Raw genomic sequence first — 17283 nt, forward strand, 5'->3', positions numbered from 1 at the left:
TATTGGTCTCCACACATTTCTGCTGTATGATTTCACAAGACATTCCTTTTAAAAGGAACGCCTACACTGCTATTCATCAAGAACATGGTTGTTCTTCCACCTCAATGCCATTGTTCTGCCCTTTCACCAGACTACTTAATCTCTTAAATATCCAAAAGTCAATCTAATCCACACAAAATCACTTTGAAAGTCTGGCGAGATCTTGAACTCCCATCTGTAGAACAAATTTGGCAGCATAAATAATTCATTCAATTCTCTCACTAGTCTAAATCAAATTTGGCACTTACTCAGTGCAATGACCTTGTCAGGAACTAAATAAATAAAAATGGTGTAGGATATCAAAGTAAAACAGCTGGAGTCCCAAGCCGTATAATTCCGTTGCTAATGCTGGCTGCAGCACAAGTCCACCATATGAATGATGTTATTTTGTACATGAATAGCATCTAATATCTCTCATATTGTATTATTTTGCACACAAGATTTTCAATTTGTCAGTAATCGTTTCTTTTTAAATCCTTTCATATTTCCATGTGAAACCATGAATGTGGAGATTGGAGCTGGTACTCCGGAATAGATCTCAATTTGATATCTATGCAAACACAAAATCACCAGCAAAGCTTAAAAGTGTATAAAAATCATGAGAGGAATAGATCGGGTAGATGCACAGAGTAGGTGAATGGAGGACCAGAGGACATAGGTTTATGGTGAAGGGGAAAACGTTTAATAGGAATCTGAGGGGTAACTTTTTCACACAAAAATGGTGGGTGTATGGAACAAGCTGCCAGAGGAGGCTGGGACTATCCCAATGTTTAAGAAACAGATAGACAGGTATAAGAATAGGACAGGTTTGGAGGGATATGGAACAAACGCAGGCAGGTGGAGCCAGTGTAGCTGGGACGTGATAGTTGGTGGAATGAGGCAAAGGAAAGAGCTGGCAAGTGGTAGGTAGATCACTGGGGAGGAAGCAGTAGGAATCATTGAGGAGGAAGCAAAATTTCAACATCTGATTAAAATTTCAGGGCATCATGATTGGTGTTTCTGCATTGACAACATAAATTTGCTTGAAACATTTTACAGCCCCATTATTTCTGCCAATTCAATGTATAAAATGTGGTTTTTTTTAAATCCAACTAACATATTCAATGCTTTATAAATTAAACAATTATAAAGCAACATTGCAATTCACATTCATGTTCATGACCCCTTGTATAATGCTCTCTTTTCTGCTTTAGATAGACGTCAGTTCAAAGATATCTTTGTATAGTGTTCTTATTTTCCCCTTAGATAAATTGGCCAGTTCAAAGATATTTAAGCCTTGATTTTTAGGTAAACTGTTCAGCAATTTTTTCTGATGGTTTTTTTTAGGTTTAAAAGTCAATTAGCATAACCCTTGTTACTCTAATTTAGGTTTATGTTGAGATTATGTTAACAATCACTGACATCATCTGCATTTATAAAGCCTCTGAATTTTTTATTTTTTTTCAGTGCCATATCCTTCTTTCAGATTTGAAATATAAATGGCATTCAGAAATGTGATTCTGTTGTACATTTTCATGCCCAGTTTTAGGCTATGTAGAATGACAATTCTACTGTCAAGCATATGATCGAATTAATTCTCATTTAGTGGCCATACTGCTTTAAACTACAGATTGATTCTACACAAATAATCCAGTTTTCATTTCAAATACCCCAGGTAGTTTCCCCTACAATCACTAGAGATGTAACCCATGTCCCTCACATCCATCCTGAGGAACCCCAGCAGTCCTTCCATGCACCTCCTCTGACCACATCTACAGAATTCATTGCTCCTGATGTGGACACCTTTACATCAGCAAGACCAGGCGTAGACCAGATGACTGCTTTGCCAGACACTTACACTCGGTGTGCCAAGGCCTTCTGGATCTCCTGGTTGCTAACCATTTTAACTCCCTTTCCCATACTGACCTTTCTGTCCTGGGCTTCCTCCACTGCCAGAGTGAGGCCACATACAAACTGGAGGAATTGCGCCTCATTTCCACTTGGGTTGTTTAAAACACACGATATGAATGTTGAATTCTCCAATTTTAGGTAACTAACGACAATCCTTTCCTATTCACCATCCCCTTTCCCTGGCTTCACAATTCACATCTCTTCTCTCCATATCTCACAACCTTTTATCTTCTTTCCATCTCTAGCCTTTGTCCACCCATCTGCCAATCAAGACCCCCCCCCATTCACCTGTATCAGCTATCACTTGCTAGCCTTTCTCCCACTTCCACCTCTCTTCTAACTTTCTACCCTCTACTACCATCAGTCTGAAGAAGGGTCGCGATCTGAAACGTCGCCTGACCCACTAAGTTACTCCAACACTGTCTTTTTCTGACCATTTCAACCATGTGTTGCTGCTCAAAGAATTTTGCCATTTTTGTTAAAATACATGTTTACCAATAACAAAAGCCAAATTAAGCATTGCATTGTGGAAAGAATGGGAAGCCAACACAACAGGTTTTGATCATGCTACATTTTACAAGATGTGATTGCACAAAGCAAATAAACAATGAGATTAAAAAGTAAATATTCTAACTAACACATATTAACATCAAAAAATTGACATTAACCTTTCGATCTTGGTTGGCATGGATGCGTTGGGCCAAAGAGCCCGTTTCCATGTTGTATGACTGTGACTAAAATATTGGTCTCAAAACTAGTTTAAAATGAAAGTTACTGAAAAAAGTTAACCGAGCGAAAAAAAGTGAAACTAAAATCCAACACAATGTCATCTTCAAAATGTCCTACTAATGCTCATTCTACTTATAATCTCAAATGATTCCAGAAAATACTAAAGCCTCATTGTGCAATACTGAATAGCACTTCTGTAAGAGAGGGAACGAATGAAAGAAGCACTGTGTACAATGCACTTAGATCAACTGTACTACGAATAAGGGCTCTGATTGCATTTAGACAGTCAGATGTCTTGTTTTGGACAAATAACAATGAAATAAATGGGTTAACTCATAGGCCACCACATGCAGGGGGAGACCAATCATGATTGGCCTTCTAACTTCTAAATGCCTTCTCCAAATCTATTTGGTATACACAAAAATAAACTTATGGCCAAGCTGCTGCTCAAACAAACCACTGCTCAAACAAACCACTTGGCTCAGTAGCAAACTTTGTTTGACATGTTCGTGATGCCTTGGCATGTTTTCCTCTGCCAAAATGCATTTTAAGTTATTTCTGCCCCATTACTGCAACCAGTCTGAAGAAAGATCCCAACCCGAAAAAGTCACCTTTCCATGTTCCCCAGAGATGCTGCCTGACTCACTGAGTTGCTCCAGCATGTTGTGTGTTCATTTTGTAAACCAGCATCTATTGTTCCTTGTGTCTCACTTTCTGTGATGGAGTCCGATTCCTGGAGCTATCAGCCACAATGACCCACACCTTTCAAAAAGTACCAACCACCTTAAGCAGTATGCATTTCCAAAATAAGTTAAGCCCAAGAAATTACCAGAGAAGTTAGGGAATGTGAATGTAACTATATGGAAATAAACTCTATATGCCAGTAGATGGAAGTACAAAGGTGAGGACAAAAGAAAAGATTTTGGGGTACGATGACTATGAATTGCCATTACAGAGGACTTGAAAAGGGGATAAAATTTTACAAGAACAAAGCTTACCAAAAATCAGGATAAGAGTCAAAATAACAAGAAACTAGCGTATAAAAGAAGCAAACTGCATTTGCAGCTTGAACAGAATATAGCTTCAAACAGTGCAAACCCAGAAGCATTGAAATCCTGTGCCAGAACAGGAAATAGTAATTCTTTAATCTTTATTATGTGGTAGTCCATGCTGGCTTAAGGTGTGAAACATTCAAACTTTGTTTGGCAGTCAGTGCAAGCTGCAGGGCTTTATTAAAAAAATTATTAAGAACATTTATTTTTAATCGTTAGGGTTTAAAATAAAAAAACATACCAGATAAATAAAATTCAAATTAAAGAAATATACAAAGACAAACTTCAAACAGACATTTAGTATGCCTTTACAGAACAAGTGACAATGCCTACCAAAAATAGTTTTATTTAAAAAGTGGAGGGGGAAAGGAAGGAGGAACTTAATGTATTACCAGAGGAAAAGAAAGCAATAATTAGACCAACAGAAAGGCTAGCAGATGACCTTCAACCACGAGAGTTCTAAAACTGGCTGCAGCGATAATAAATACATTGTTATCTTCCCAAATTCCCCAGATTCTAGAGTAGTCCCAGTGGAATGAACAGCTGCAAATATAATTGTGCTATCCACAACAGGAGAGACACAAAAATGGAAGCTGTAGGCAGTTCGGCCAACATCTGCTGCTGGGGAAGTGCCAGAGGGCCATTATTAAAGCTGTAATAGGATAGTTAGACAATCATAATATAATTAGGCAGAAAAAAAACAATGGGCAAGATTGATCTTGAAAGTAGCTGGCCATTCAGTCCATGTCCAACCAGACATTTTCTGATAGCAGAGAGCTACATCAGCTGATGTGCCACTCCCAAGAGGCATCAGAAACAAAATGGTCTCCCTAGTGGCAAATGATCCCTACGCAGAACACCCCGCAGAGGCTCAGCCCTGACTATATTTCCCAATTAGCTGGCACTCTGACATTTACTATTACTAACAAAAAAACAAAATGAATAACTTAAAATATCTCAAGCAATTACCTTTCTCTGCAAAGTCAACTAACAAATTAAAAAGAGAATCATCATTTGAAGGCCTGTACATCTGGTCTTCTCTTCAGCAAATCAGCCCTCTGTTGTTGGACTCAATAACAAGTTCAGTAATGGAGCAGGAGATCAGATGTTTCAGATTCTGTCCTTCAGGACATTTTGGACATCCAAGTGGCGACATTCACAAGCCTGAGGATTCCTAGACATTGCATGATTGTCCGTCCTCAACTCCTTCCAGAACTAAACACTGCAGACAAGTGCTATTTGGCCCACAGTTGCATGGACACAAAGTTGAGGTTTTTTTAAGCATATCACTAGCAGGGTAGATAAAGGGGAACCAGGTGAATTTTGGAACTTCCAACAAAAAGAAATACAAAACAAAAATGTGCTACATAAAAAGGATACACCTCACGGGTTGTTGGCATTGGAATAATGCATTAGGCAGTACAGAGGATTGGTAATTGACAAGGGACAGGGTAGAGATAATGAAATGGATGAAGGGATAAGTATATTGAATTCCAGTTTGTCGATAATACAAAAAAGATACGAGAAAGCTGAGAAGAGACAACTCTATCCAATGCGCGGACTTTAAGTGAACTGACAATAAGATGTCAGAGTATACAGAGAGCAAATGCGAGATTATGCACTTAGGAAGAAAGAATAGAAAAAACAGGTTAGTATAGTATGAGACAAATGAATGGTAGTTCCTTCATTTGGAAAAATCAATGACCTAGCATTGTTGCTAAGGGAAAAACAGGGGCAAATGAAATGAATTTTGGTTCATGGTACAAGAATGGAGTACAAAAACAAAATAGGGAAAACATGATACAACTTTAAGTCTAGACCTGAAAGACTTAAAATCCGTTCACTTAAAGTACATGCATTTTGGTCCCTTAAGGAAAGATAGACTTGCTTTGGAGCAAATGCTGCAGAAAATGGTTCATCAGATCAATTCCTGGAATAAAGTGATTGTTTTACTAATTAAGGCTACATAGACTGGACCCATACTCTCTGAAGTTTAGGAGAATTAGAAAAATTAAAAAAATTGAAGGGTTTGAAAAGTGACAAAGTTGTGGAGGCATTATCTCATGATAATGGAATACGCGTTTAAATCTGAGATGAGAAAGAATTTCTACTCAGGAGGTGTTAATATTTTAGAAATTCTCTACCCAAAAGGAACTACAAATACAGAATCATTGGGAGCCAAGATGAACATTTTTGACACTGGAAAGAAAATCAAAAATCACAATGATCAGGCACAATCTTATATGCCACACTGCACCTGCTCCTATTTCTAAACCATGTAAGACTAGGATCTTCCAATATCTTCTGGTTATATTTTTAGACAGGGTGTCAGTCCTATGTTAAAAGATTCTCATTTAAAAATATGACAAAAAAAATAGTACTCACTGAATAAGCACCAATTAGGTATGCCGCATTAGCTCGTTTTCGTTGATCAAAGCTGGTATAGTGGACAATCTTCTTTCTTGACAAAGTAAATGACTAAAGAGAAAATAAAACGTTCAATTCAGAAAATGATTACAAAGACATTTTAATCCATCCATACAGCAAGCTAAAAAAGATCCTGGTGGAAACATCAATAAAAGCTATGAGTAGGACATAATTTTTTTTTTTTAATTATACTAGATACCCTAACAAAGTTAAGCAACTCCTTCGAACAGGAACACATGCAATACAAAAGTTTGACTGTTATTAGGTAATATGTAAGACAAACATAAAATTACTTTCTCATTCAGACCCGAATAATCAAGATTGACATCAAGTTTATTACTATATTATTGACAAATGTATCCGAAAACAACTTCTACTAATCCAACTTGAGCCCTCTCATAGTTACGGAATCAATTAGCAGCAATGTTTACATTCAAGTCACCATGGTATAAAATTAGCCTTTATAGTTTAAAAACTTGGTATTATTCCCGCTCGTATTCAGGGGTTTAAATGGCAACAAAAAATTAAATGCATTCTTTAAACAATATCTTATCCGGAAAAAGAAAGCAGGAAGACATCTGCATCTAGCCATTTTACAATTTCCATTTCCTGACAAAGCTTGCATCATATCAGACAACAAAAAGACCACAAAAATATTTATTCTTGAATAATTATAGTTCTGAGATTCTTTTACGATCTGAAAAAATTCCAAAGTTCACATTTTATTCCACACGAATCAACTTGTAAAACTGACACTTTCTAATAGTGTCACCAATAATTTTTTTAACATAAATTACAAGCACCTTTAATACAAAAATAAAACCCAAATTGATAGATACAAAACAAAATTAGGAGGTAGGTTACATAGAGTTTTAAAAACAGAAAGAGGGGAGTAACAACAGTTTAAATGGAAATAATTCAAAACGTAGCAAAGACTCACAACACTGCACTATTTTAAGAAGTTGCAGCCCAAAAAACCTTGAAATTGTAAAGCGGGTGCAGATTCTAGAGACAGAAAGAAGCAAGTTAGGGAGGACAGGAATCAACAATGAAAATAAAACTACTGTTGCTCAAAATCTAAAAACAAAAAATAAGAAGATAGTACAAATACTCTGCAGATCAGGCAAAACACACGGTGCCGTCCATAATGTTTGGGACAAAGACCCATCATTTATTTATTTGTCTCTGTACTCCACAATTTGAGACTTGTAATAGAAAAAAAATCACATGTGGTTAAAGTGCACATTGTCAGATTTTTTTTAAGGCCATTTTTATACATTTTGGTTTCACCATGTAGAAATTACACCTGTGTTTACCCCATTTCAGGGCACCATAATGTTTGGGACACATGGCTTCACAGGTGTTTTTAATTGCTCATGTGTATTTAAATGCCTCCTTAATGCAGGTATAAGAGAGCTCTCAACACCTAGTCTTCCATCACCTTTTGAAACTTTTATTGCTGTTTATCAACATGAGGACCAAAGTTGTGCCAATGAAAGTCAAAAAAGCCATTATGAGAATGAGAAACAAGAATAAAACTGTTAGAGACAGCAGCCAAATCTTAGGCTTATCAAAATCGACTGTTTGAAACATCATTAAGAGAGCATTGGTGAGTTTATGAATTGCAAAGGGGCTGGCAAGCCAAGGAAGACCTCTACAGCTGATGACAGAAGAATTCTCTCTATAAATAAAGAAAAATCCCCAAACATCTGTCCAACAGATCAGAAACACGCTTTAGGAGTCAGGTGTGGATTTGTCAATGACCACTGTCCACAGAATACTTCATGAACAGAAATACAGAGGCTACACTACAAGATGCAAACCACTGGTTAGCCGCAGAAATAGGATGCCAGGTTACAGTTTGCCAAGAAGTACTTAAAAGAGCAACCACAGTTCTGGAAAAAAGGTCTTGTGGACAGATGAGATGAAGATTAACCTACATCAGAGTGATGGCAAGAGCAAAGTATGGAGGAGAGAAGGAACTGCCCAAGATCCAAAGCATTCCACCTCATCTGTGAAACACAGTGGTGGGGGTGTTATGGCCTGGGTGTGTATGGCTGTTGAAGGTTCTGGCTCACTTATCTTCATTGATGATACAACTGCTGATAGTAGCATAATGAATTCTGAAGTTCATAGACACATCCTATTTGCTCAAGTTCAAACAATGGTGTTAGATTAGGTAAAGGGGAAGTGCAACAAGACGTTGGTGTCCTTGTACACCAGTCACTGAAAGTAAGCGTGCAGGTACAGCAGGCTGTGAAGAAAGCTAATGGCATGTTGGCCTTCATAACGAGAGGATTTGAGTACAGGAGCAAAGAGGTCCTTCTGCAGTTGTATGGGGGCCTGGTGAGACCACATCTGGAGTATTGTGTGCAGTTTTGGTCTCCAAATTTGAGGAAGGACATCCTTGCTATTGAGACAGTGCAGCGTAGGTTCACGAGATTAATCCCTGGGATGGAGGGATTGACATACGAGGAAAGATTGGAAAGACTGGACTTGTATTCACTGAATTTAGAAGGACGAGAGGGGATCTTATAGAGACGTATAAAATTATAAAAGGATTAGACAAGCTAGATGCAAGAAAAATGTTCCCAATGTTGGGGAAGTCCAGAACCAGGGGACACAGTCTAAGAATGAAGGGGAGGCCATTTAAAACTGAGGTCAGAAGAATCTTTTTCACCCAGAGAATTGTGAATTTGTGGAATTCTCTGCCACAGAAGGCAGCGGAGGCCAATTCACTGGATGAATTTAAAAGAGAGCTAGATAGAGCTCTAGGGGTGAGTAGAATCAAGGGATATGGGGAGAAGGCAGGCACAAGTTACTGATTGTAGATGATCAGCCATGATCACAATGAATGACGGTGCTGGCTCAAAGGGGCAAATGGCCTCCTCCTGCACCTATTTTCTGTTTCTATGTCTATGTTTCTATGTTAGCAAATGCCTCAAAACTCATTGGCCGGCGGTTCATTCTACAGCAAGACAATAATCCCAAACATACTGCAAAAGCAACAAAGGAGTTTTTCAAAGCTAAAAAATGGTCAATTCTTGAGGGGCCAAGTCAATCACCCGATTTGAACCCAATTGAGCATGTCTTTTGTATGCTAAAGAGAAAACTGAAGGGGTCTAGCCCCCCAAACAAGCATAAGCTAAAGATGGCTGCAATACAGGCCTGGCAGAGCATCACCAGAGAAGACACCCAGCAACTGGTGATGTCCATGAATCGCAGACTTCAAGCAGTCATTGCATGCAAAGGATATGCAACAAAATACTAAACATGACTTTCATTTACATGACATTGCTGTGTCCCAAACATTATGGTGCCCTGAAATGGGGGGGACTATTGTACAAACACTGCTGTCATTTCTACATGGTGAAACCAAAATGTATAAAAATGGCCTTTATTAAAATCTGACAATGTGCATTTGAACATGTGATTTTTTCTATTACAAATCTCAAATTGTGGAATACAGAGGCAAATAAATAAATGATGGGTCTTTGTCCCAAACATTATGGAAGGCGCTGTATGAAAGAAACATAATATTTTAGATCAAAGGCCGTCAAATAAGTGTGGAGAGGAATAACGGTTGATTTGTGCATGCATGTAGAATAGGATATGGCAAGCTGAAATTTATGGAGAGTCATGGATAGAAGGTGAGCCTCCAGAAGGTTATGGGTTGGGGTTGGGCATTGAAATTAAGTAGGCTGCAGCCTAACCAATGTTTTAGGTTGAACTTCTATAAAGCAATAGTTAGACTTAATTGAGTATTGCATCAAATTCTGGTTATCACATTTTAGAAACAATCTCAAGATTAGTACCAATCAATATGTACAAGATCGCAATGGCTTTCATTAGGTTAATAGAGAAAAATATTCCGCATTAGTAGACGATTAAAATGACCAGGCGACACAGATTTCAAGTAATAAGTTTTTAAAAATTAGAAAGAGCAGTGAGAGTGGCAGTTGTGGAGTGGTGGTTATGATCTGGAAACGTGGGAAAGTTAATCAATTAAAAAAAAACTGGATTACCACATGAGAGAAAATAAATTACAGGATTATGTGAAAAGGGGTGGGATTGTTTTATTGTAAATCAGGTGCAAAGACTTGATGCTCAGAATGGATTCCTTTAGTGACGTAGTGACTCCACAATGCATGGGCTGCAAAGTCTCTGATTCAGGGAGACAGTTTAGAAGGACTTAGGATCAGATAAGAGTACAGTTTGTGATATGATTCTTAAGAACGAATGAAATGAGTTTGAAATTTAAAATACCACAAGCCAAAGTAACATTCTCCAGTTGGATATGATATTTCCTACGTTACAGCAGTAAATGCATGTGCTTCATTGGTTAAAAGAAAACCTGCTTTCTGTTCTGCTGAGGTTCCATAAGGGAACAAGTTATTTTATTTTCGCTTCATATATTACAACGTTACCTCAGGACACTTTAACTGGACACTTCAACATACCCTAAAATTTGATAAAACTGACGAAACAAATAAAGATTCCTTTCTTTGTTTCCCATTTGTGCTAAGGACCTCATCGCAATAACTGATATTCAACAGTAACGTGATTACCAAATTGGCTTCAATGATGCAAGTTTGAGAAAACAATTTTGTAACTAACATCATTGAAGCCAGTTTGGTAATCACGTTACTGCTGGAAAGGGGGTTAAGACAGCCGAGTGAAAGAGAGAGAGAGAAAGAGAGAGAAAGAAAATGAGCACTGATTTGATAGTTTGAAAAAATTAAAACCAAACCAGGAGAATGGGCATAGATCAAAAAAAGTCAAAACATTAATACAATTCACAAAGCAGTCCTTTATTTTCTTTCTGACAAACGGACCACAATACGCAATCAACTCTTGAAGGAACAATTTAGACACTGCTAACTGCTCACGATGGTAGAAGCTACAAAAATTAATAAGCAACCTAATTACAAATCAAATGGTTCAAGAGGTTCATACACAGAGATTGTCATTCAACTTATCTTGGCAACTATTCACAAGTTCTTTAATGATTAATATCTCATACTAAACTCCCTTTATTCATTTACTTGAAATGTCACATTTCTTGTTGAGAACACAGGAACAAAAACAAATTAAAAATGCTTCTGGAGTGTTTGAAATGAAGCAACACATCTCTTAAGAAAATCAACTCTATGCTTGATGTCCTTTTGGAGGATTTTGTTAGCAAGGATGGCCAAAATACATGGTAACAACATTTATTTAAACTAGACCTTCTGAGAGTTTGGTATGCTGACCAAAGGAAGAGCAACAAAATTCTACTATGGACACTCTACCATAGAAACATCCAAGTAAAAGACAAGGACAAGAGATCATATTTATCTTCTGTCAGGAACTAAATTTTAAGAGCAGTGGAAAACATTTTATTTGAAATGGTCAAACATGAACTCCATTATGAATAAATTGACAGGCCTTCACGAAAGAAAACATTCTTTTGCATCCAAGCTACTCTTTAGATTTAAGCAATTCCAAATTTTGCCAGTTTAAATACTGACACCCAGTTTACTTTTTACCCTAACACTGTGCATGAAATGCCTGGCCCAAAATAGTATATGCACAGGATCGGAACCAACCAGAATATAATTTACATTTCACACCACAAATTCTGATTCTTTGTCCAAACTGTTGAATAGATTTCATAATCCAGTCAAATCAAAAAAGGCTTGGCACTTCACACCTAGCGAATGTTAAAAAGACAAATCATGATAAACTAAGATAGCAATAACTAGCGAACAAAACTAAATACAAGTAAAATTAGCCAACATACACTGATTTTATTTTGTAACTTCTAGGCTTTTACACGAGTTACTGACTATTTGCTGCGGTCAGATGTGATTAATAGAACTGGCCTTTGTTCCAGGAAATGTAAAAGTATTTGTAAATACAGTGCTCTTACAAGTCTAATTCTATGCCAGCATTGTTCAAATTCATTGGGTAACCTAGATAATTAAATATGTAGTAAACAGGAGATATTCAGATCTGCGTCAGAGAAAGGGTAACACGTATATTCATTTAAAGAATAGCACACAAAGTAGTTTGTCTTATATCAGCCATTAATTCAATTTTGTGGGTAGTACTTTTTGAATGCCTTTTGACATTTCGGACCCATATTATTGAAAAATGCACATTTGAAATACAATCCTGGAAATTCCATGATCTCTAACAGTATTTTTCATCAATATGGACCCTAGGGTTCTTTGGGTTAGACTGGAAAATTCTAACATAAGGAAAGCAAAAGTAGCCTGTTGCAGCTAGGAAGATATTCAATAATTTCTGACAATCTTATTTAGCCAGATGAATTAGTTTGGCTTGGGAAAAATTGAAGAAGTGAAGCCACAGACTCTTTATGGGGAAAAAAATCTGGCTCACTTTGTAACTGATAAAAAAAGATAATTGCTTGGTTTAGGAAGCCGGTTGATCAGCAACTACCTCAGGCACTAACAGCCAATCCCCTGGAACACTGGTCACATAACCTTACAAGATGAAGTCCTAATTTCAGTAAGAGTAACTGAAGGAATTGTGGATACGGGACATATTGCCCATTGGCATTTACTGCCCATGCTCATTTATCCCTAAACGGGACATCTTAGTTTACTATTTCAGAAGAGGGAACCAAAGATAGACACAAAAAGCTGGAGTAACTCAGCGGGACAGGCAGCATCTCTGGAGGGAAGGAATGGGTGACGTTGCGGGTCGAGACCCTTCTTCAGACTGGAGGCTCGACCCGAAACGTCACCCATTCCTTCCCTCCAGAGATGCTGCCAGTCTCGCTGAGTTACTCCAGCTTTTTGTGTCTACCATATTGTTATGGCTATTGTTTGAAGAAGGGTCTGAAGCAGGGTCTCGACCCAAAACGTCACCCATTCCTTCTCTCCCGAGATGCTGCCAGTCTTGCTGAGTTACTCCAGCTTTTTGTGTCTACCATATTGTTATGGCTATTGTCTGAAGAAGGGTCTGAAGAAGGGTCTCGACCCGTAACGTCACCCATTCCTTCTCTCCCGAGATGCTGCCTGACCTGCTGAGTTACTCCAGCATTTTGTGAATAAATACCTTCGATTTGTACCAGCATCTGCAGTTATCTTCTTATACTACTTGTTATGGCTAGGGTTGGTCATATTGACCAGATTGGGCAAGGATGGCAATTTTCTTTCCCCACAGGACATCAGTTAGTTTTTAAACAGCTGTTCAGTAGCTCATAGTCAACATTGCTTTTTTATTCTTATGATTTAAATTCTCGAGCTACGATAATGCAATTTAAAATCACGTCTCTGGATGGTTGTCCATTTACTTAACCACTGTACTTTTACACTAACACCACCGATTTCACTGCCACAATATTTAGCTCATTACAAGTCAAAAGTGTTTAATTGTCTTTTGTACTGACAACGGAACAATGAAATTCTTACTTGCAGCAGCTTAACAAGGCCTGTAAACTTAATACACAAAGATAATATATAGTAAATAATAATTCAATATATTAGTAAACACAATGCTCAAAAAAAAAAACAAAGTCCTTAGTGCCATGAAAGAGAATCCATAGTTGAGTGTTCAAGAGCCTAAAGGTCACTGGGAAGAAGCTATTCTTGAACCTATTGCTTCAATCCTCTAACTAAACTCCCTTGTATCCTTACTGGATCCTCACCTGTCAGATTAACCGAATTGTCAAATCCTCATCTTGGCCTAGTCTTTTGAAAGTAATAATAATCAGTCACAACACTATTTACATCACTGTAGGTAATGCAAATCCAGTTCACAATGTCTATATTATTATGCCCCTCAATCCCCCCCCCCAAAAAAATCACTAATTCACATACTAACTCACAATTTTATTTAACCACCACCCGAAGTTCAGTCAGACACTTCAAATTCAGTTAGTTCTGACCATTGCAGAATTTGAAACGACGTTTCAATCTGATTTCAAACTCATTTGACAGTGTAAATATTAAAACACATTTCACGTTAATTCTACATAATTATTGATTTATCAGTTACTTACTTTCAATTTCTTGTTAAGCTTGCAGCAATATCGATACAGTTGGGCCAAGTTGAGTGGTCCAAAATCTGCATAAAAACTGACAAGATAATTCATTAACGTGAGTACGTGATGGAGTCAATTTATCGAGGCACAAGTGTTACGATTGGAGAAGCCTACCACAATTCTCCGGCGATATAAATAAACAGGCACACAGCCATTCTTGAATAATTAAAAGATAACATATCAGGTTAATAAAGACGCATAATGAAAATCTCCGACCCCGATTTCACCCGAGATCGCGTCACTGAGGCTTCACCCAGTGCTTCTTGTAAACTTTAAAAACAACTGAACTCAAGTTCTTGTCGGCAGACTTACTTTTCATAAATGAGTTCTTCGTCCGTGCAGAAGTAATGAGTATTGACGGTGCTTTTGGGCTTGTTCCTCAGAGTTGCGAAATACAAACGATCTAAATTCGTTTAAAAAGACAGGGTTGGGGGTTTGTTGGGGAGGAGAGGGGGAGGAGGGGGGAAGAGGGGAGGAGGGGGGAAGAGGGGAGGAGGGGGGAAGAGGGGAGGGGGGGGGGAGGAGGAGGGGGAGGGGAGGAGGAGGGGGGGGGGAGGAGGAGGGGGGGGGGGGGAGGAGGAGGGGGGGGAGGAGGAGGGGGGGGAGGAGGAGGGGGGGGGAGGAGGAGGGGGGGGAGGAGGAGGGGGGGGGGAGGAGATGGAGGGGGAGGAGGAGGAGGGGGAGGAGGGGGGAGGAGGGGGGAGGAGGGGGGGGAGGAGGGGGGAGGAGGGGGGGGGGGGGGGGGGGAGGGGGGGGAGGGGGGGAGGGGGGGGGAGGGGGGGGGGAGGGGGGGGGGAGGGGGGGGAGGGGGGGGGAGGGGGGGGAGGAGGAGAAGGAGAAGAAGAAGAAGAGGCGTCAGCAGCGAGCACATTCCGCACATCCATCCATCCGCGCCCTCCAACTCCCGCCACCAAGCCCAACGCAGCGACACCGGGGGGGTCAGTAGCCGGCCCCAGCCTGCGATCTCACCTTTGGTGAACTCGGACGCGCTGATCAGCTCATGCTCCTCGGCCATTTTAAAGAGATCACAGCTCTGTAACTTGGGGGGGGGGTCAACTAGAAAAGTAAGAGCGGGTCCCGGGAAGAGACCAGTGTGTGCCTGGGACTGTCCTAATTTTACATGTTCTCCAGCAGGATCCACAAACAGCGGCACTCAAGGTACGAAGCCGCCATTTCTTCACAACTTAAAGAAGAGTAGTCGGAGTTGTCGTCTCCGCTCCCTCCGGACAGCAACTCCGCGCGCCCGCCACCTCCCGCCGCCTCGGCCCGGCCCGGCCACAGTCAACAGCGGGTCACGTGCCCGCTACCCATCGTTGCCGAAGCAACCGTTGGCCTATCAACGGCTCGAGAACGTTCAAAAACAGAAGCGGGGAAGTTGGTTCGCCTGTAGGCGGCGTCGGTTCGGCCCCGCTCCACTCGGCCCGGATGGGATCGGATCCACTAAGATCAGACCAGCCCGGCTCGGCTCAGCTCAGATCGGATCCGCTCAGCCTGGCCCGGCTCAGATCCGCTCTGCTCGGATCAGCTCCGCTCAGCCCGGCTCGGATCCACTCGGCCCGGCACGGCTCAGATCCGTTCCGCCCCGGCCTGGCTTGGCTCGGATCCACTCGGCCCGGCTTGGGTCACCTCTGCCCAACCGCTCGGATCTGCTCTGCCCGGCTCGGATCTGCTCTGCTCAACGCGGCCCGGCTTGACTCGGCTCCACTACACTGTCAGAGTGAGGCCCAACGCAAAAATTGGAGGAACAGCACCTCATATCTCGCTTGGGCAGCTTACAACCCCCAGCTGTAAGAATATTGATTTCTCTAACTTCAAGTAACCCTCGCTTTCCCTCTCTCTCCGTCCCTCCCCCACCCTAGTTCCCCAACTAGTTTCACTGTCCTGATTAATTTTACTGATTGTATGTCTGTTGTCACCTTCTCCTCAGCCATCAATGGACCATTCATTCCACATTTTCCTTGATGAACAACGTCTGCTTTGATCTGTGGTTTTCACACCTTGCCCTTTCATATCTCTAGCCTCCCATCTTCCCTGACTCTCAGTCTGAAGAAGGGTCTCAACCCGAAACATCACCCATTCCATCTCTCCAGAGATGCTGCCTATCCCGCGGAGTCACTCCAGCATTTTGTGTCTACCTTCGGTGTATAACCAGTGTCTGCAGTTCCTTCCTATACATTTTGGTTTGGCTGGGTTACCCGGAACCAAGCGGCCTTGCTGCTGTGGGTACCAAGATCGAGAGGGATGACCCAGATTCAGGCAACTGCTTCAACCAGCTTCGAAACCAGTCATTACTTATAGTGCCTCCAAATGTCAGTGACTGTCTGGGACCAGTTAGTGAAAGATTACATAAATAAAACATCTAGTGATTGGGATAATTATTAAAGGTCAGGGATGATTTCAAAAGGAATTAAGAATTATTTCATATATAAAAATAAATTGCAGGAAATTGTCAAATCGGGTAACATCAGTGCAGTCAAAAACAAGGTACATAAGAGACTGCGGATGCTGGAATCGTAAGCAAAAAGCAAACTGCTGGAGGAAATACAAACTGCTTCATTCTGAAGAAAGGGCCTGACCCGAAATGTCTGTCCATTTCCCTCGACATATGCTGTCTGACCTGCTGAGTTCCTCTAGCACATTGTTTATTGCTAGCATTTTAGGTAGTTGACCTTCCAACAGAACTGGAAAAAATAGTGATGGAACAAATTTAAATCAAGTAGAAAGTCAAGGAAGGGGGAGGGGTGGTTGGACAAAGGAATGCATGGGGTACTTGAAATTAAAGAAATCAACGTTTATGCCACTGGGACTTAAGCTGCTTAAGTGAAATATGAGGTGCGTGTATCTTGATTCTGACAGTGGAGGAGGCCCAGGACAGGAAGGTCAGCATGGGAATGGGAAGGAGAGTTAAAATGTTTGGCAACCAGGAGATCGCTTAGGCCAAGGCGGACTGAGTGTAAGTGTTCAGCGAAACGATCGGTCAGTCTGCGCTTGGTCTCACCGAAATCAACGGATACAGTGAATGAGATTGGAGGAGGTGCAAGTGAACCTCTGCCTAACATGAAAGGACCATCAGAGTCAGACTTGTTGGCTGGT

The 17283-nt window shown here is 40.5% G+C and overlaps 1 protein-coding gene across 3 annotated transcripts in view; it reads right to left on the reverse strand.

Annotated features, from left to right (window-relative positions):
- cdc14ab (cell division cycle 14Ab) overlaps positions 1-15462 on the reverse strand; it is an 83243-nt gene extending 67781 nt beyond the window's left edge. For all 3 annotated transcript variants that reach the window (XM_078407700.1, XM_078407701.1, XM_078407699.1), the window contains exons 1-4: positions 15160-15462; positions 14503-14593; positions 14149-14224; positions 6096-6188 (exon numbers count right to left, since the gene is read on the reverse strand). In XM_078407700.1, coding sequence (XP_078263826.1) covers positions 6096-6188; positions 14149-14224; positions 14503-14593; positions 15160-15205 — 306 coding nt within the window. In that variant the 5' untranslated portion in view covers positions 15206-15462. The remainder of the gene's footprint in view (positions 1-6095; positions 6189-14148; positions 14225-14502; positions 14594-15159) is intronic.
- Positions 15463-17283: the final 1821 nt, after the last annotated feature.

Source organism: Rhinoraja longicauda, chromosome 11 (assembly GCF_053455715.1).
Source record: "Rhinoraja longicauda isolate Sanriku21f chromosome 11, sRhiLon1.1, whole genome shotgun sequence".
In the NCBI taxonomy this organism is placed as follows: Eukaryota; Metazoa; Chordata; class Chondrichthyes; order Rajiformes; family Arhynchobatidae; genus Rhinoraja; species Rhinoraja longicauda.